General features: G+C 48.6%; 1 protein-coding gene across 1 annotated transcript in view; it reads left to right on the forward strand.

Annotated features, from left to right (window-relative positions):
• Positions 1 to 2,500, forward strand: part of LOC134441009 (collagen alpha-1(XIX) chain) — a 283,761-nt gene that overhangs the window by 248,862 nt on the left and 32,399 nt on the right. Inside the window, exon 48 of the mRNA XM_063191198.1 lies at positions 1,357 to 1,401. Coding sequence (XP_063047268.1) covers positions 1,357 to 1,401 — 45 coding nt within the window. The remainder of the gene's footprint in view (positions 1 to 1,356; positions 1,402 to 2,500) is intronic.

Below are 2,500 nucleotides of genomic sequence, written 5' to 3' on the forward strand. Positions count from 1 at the left end.
TACTTCTACTCTATACCTTTATACAATACTTCGGTAACACTTTATTTTAGGGATACATTTATTAGCACTAATACATACAATGTTAATGCCTGCGTAAGTAACTTGTAAGGCATGTACTAAGCAAACGCTAAGGCCTACTAGGTCCTTACTAAGGTTAAATTGGTAATAAATCCCTTATTGTGCATGAACAAGACATTTGCGAATACATGCCTAACAAATGGTTGATTTGGCTTTGTACATGCCTTATACGTTACTTATACAGGGACATTGTATGTATTAGGGCTAATAGATGTATCGCTAAAATGAAGTGTTACCAATACTTCTACTTTATACCACTCTGGTAGCAGCCAGGCTGCCTATAGCCCATGACCACCTTGTCCTCCCATACACATGAAGCACACTGTACTAATCTGCTTAAGTTTTAAAACTGTGTTGTGTTTGACGCTTGGCTCAAGACATCTGAGTATGTAAAACATGAGAACCAATGTGGCCCATGTTTTATGTTTGGTCGTGGGTTTGTTCTTGACTACCTGCTGTGTTGTGTGTGTGTGTGTGTGTGTGTGTGTGTGTGTGTGTGTGTGTGTGTGTGTGTGTGTGTGTGTGTGTGTGTGTGTGTGTGTGTGTGTGTGTGTGTGTGTGTGTGTGTGTGTGTGTGTGTGTGTGTGTGTGTGTGTGTGTGTGTGTGTGTGTGTGTGTGTGCGTTCTGAAATATGTGTGCTGCTGATAGATCAAAAGATACACACACACACACACACACACACACACACACACACACACACACACACACACACACACACACACACACACACACACACACACACACACACACACACACACACACACACAGCAGTGCGTTCCAAGAGCCCGCCTCCCCTCCCCAGTCACTCCTGCCTGCCTCCACTAAGCCTCAGCCTGAGCTGAGCTGCTGTCTGTAAAGGTGGCAAGGGGCTTCAGGGTGTGTGTGTGTGTGTGTGATATGCGTCCACACCTGTGTGTGTGTGTGTGCTCTTGTGTGTGCTCTTGTGTGTGTGTGTGTGTGTGTGTGTGTGTGTGTGTGTGTGTGTGTGTGTGTGTGTGTGTGTGTGTGTGTGTGTGTGTGTGTGTGTGGACGTGTGCATGCGTGTGTGTGGACGTGTGCGCGTGTGCGTGCGTGTGTATGCGTATGTGTGATTTTGCGTGCGCACCTGTTTGTGTGTGTGTGTGTGCGTGTGCGCGTGTGTGTGTCATACGTATGTGTGTGTGTGTGTGTGTGTGTGTGTGTGTGTGTGTGTGTGTGTGTGTGAGTGTGTGTGAGTGTGTTGAGGTGCGCTCTGACTAACAAGCTCTTTCATGTGTCTGACCCCTGCTGACTGACAGGGTAAGCCAGGCCCTCGCGGAGAAGCAGGCACCCCAGGAGAGCCGGTGAGATCCCTCTAACCTCCTATACCTCTCTCTCTCTCTCTCTCTCTCTCTTTCTCTCTTTCTCTCTTTCTCTCTCTCTCTCTCTCTCTCTCTCTCTCTCTCTCTCTCTCTCTGTCTGTCATACGCTCTGTCGCCCTCTCTAGCTCTGTCTATCACAAGCTCTCTCTCTCTCTCTCTCCCTCTCACTCTGTTTCTCTCTCTCTCTCTGTCTGTCATACGCTCTGTCTCCCTCTCTAGCTCTGTCTATCACAAGCTCTCTCTCTCTCTCTCTCTCTCTCTCTCTCTCTCTCTCTCTCTCTCTGTCTGTCATACGCTCTGTCTCCCTCTCTAGCTCTGTCTCTCACACTCTTTCTCTTTCTGTCTCTCTTACTCTGTCTGTCTGTCTGCCTCTCTCTCTCTCTCTCTCTCTCTCTCTCTCTTTCTCTGTCTCTCTCTCTCTCACTCTGTCTTTCTGTCTGTCTGTCACACGCTCTCTCTTTCTCTCTCTCTCTTCCCTTCTCTCTCGCCGTCTCTCCCATTGTCTCCCCGTTTCGCTCTCTTTCTCTCCCTCTCTCTTCCTCTCCTTTTCTCACCTCTCTCTATCTCTTTTCTTCTTATCTCCTCCCCTCTTCTCTGCTCTCCTCTCTTTTGGGGGCAGATGTGCCATGGTCTTTTCAGCCCTTCATGATATGGTTGCAGCATGACTGTAAAGAGATGACACGGCCTGTAGAAGGCCCCCCACCCCGCACTGGGCGAAACTGCTACTCTGACAGCTGTGGAAATAGAGCATGAGGGTGGTAGATGGGGCTACTTAGGATTACAGCACGGGCCTATCGGGCCCAGGCCCAGGGCCCAGGAGCCCCAAGAGTCAAAGGGGGCCCTGAAGTCCAAGTCTCTACATTTCCGTGAGCTAAAAACTCACTTTTGACAACAGTATTGTCAAATTTTCTCAACAGCATAGACTCTCGCATCTGTCCTAAAACCCTTAATCGTTTTGTACTGCTTTCTTGTTGCCTGGCCCAGGGGTCCATGGAAAATAGTAGAAGTCCGCACACTGTGGCTCCGCTTTGAAAGTCTATTCAGGTCATACAACGTTTCGACCCAACGGGGTCTTCATCAG

Source organism: Engraulis encrasicolus, chromosome 24 (genome assembly GCF_034702125.1).
Source record: "Engraulis encrasicolus isolate BLACKSEA-1 chromosome 24, IST_EnEncr_1.0, whole genome shotgun sequence".
Taxonomy (NCBI): domain Eukaryota; kingdom Metazoa; phylum Chordata; class Actinopteri; order Clupeiformes; family Engraulidae; genus Engraulis; species Engraulis encrasicolus.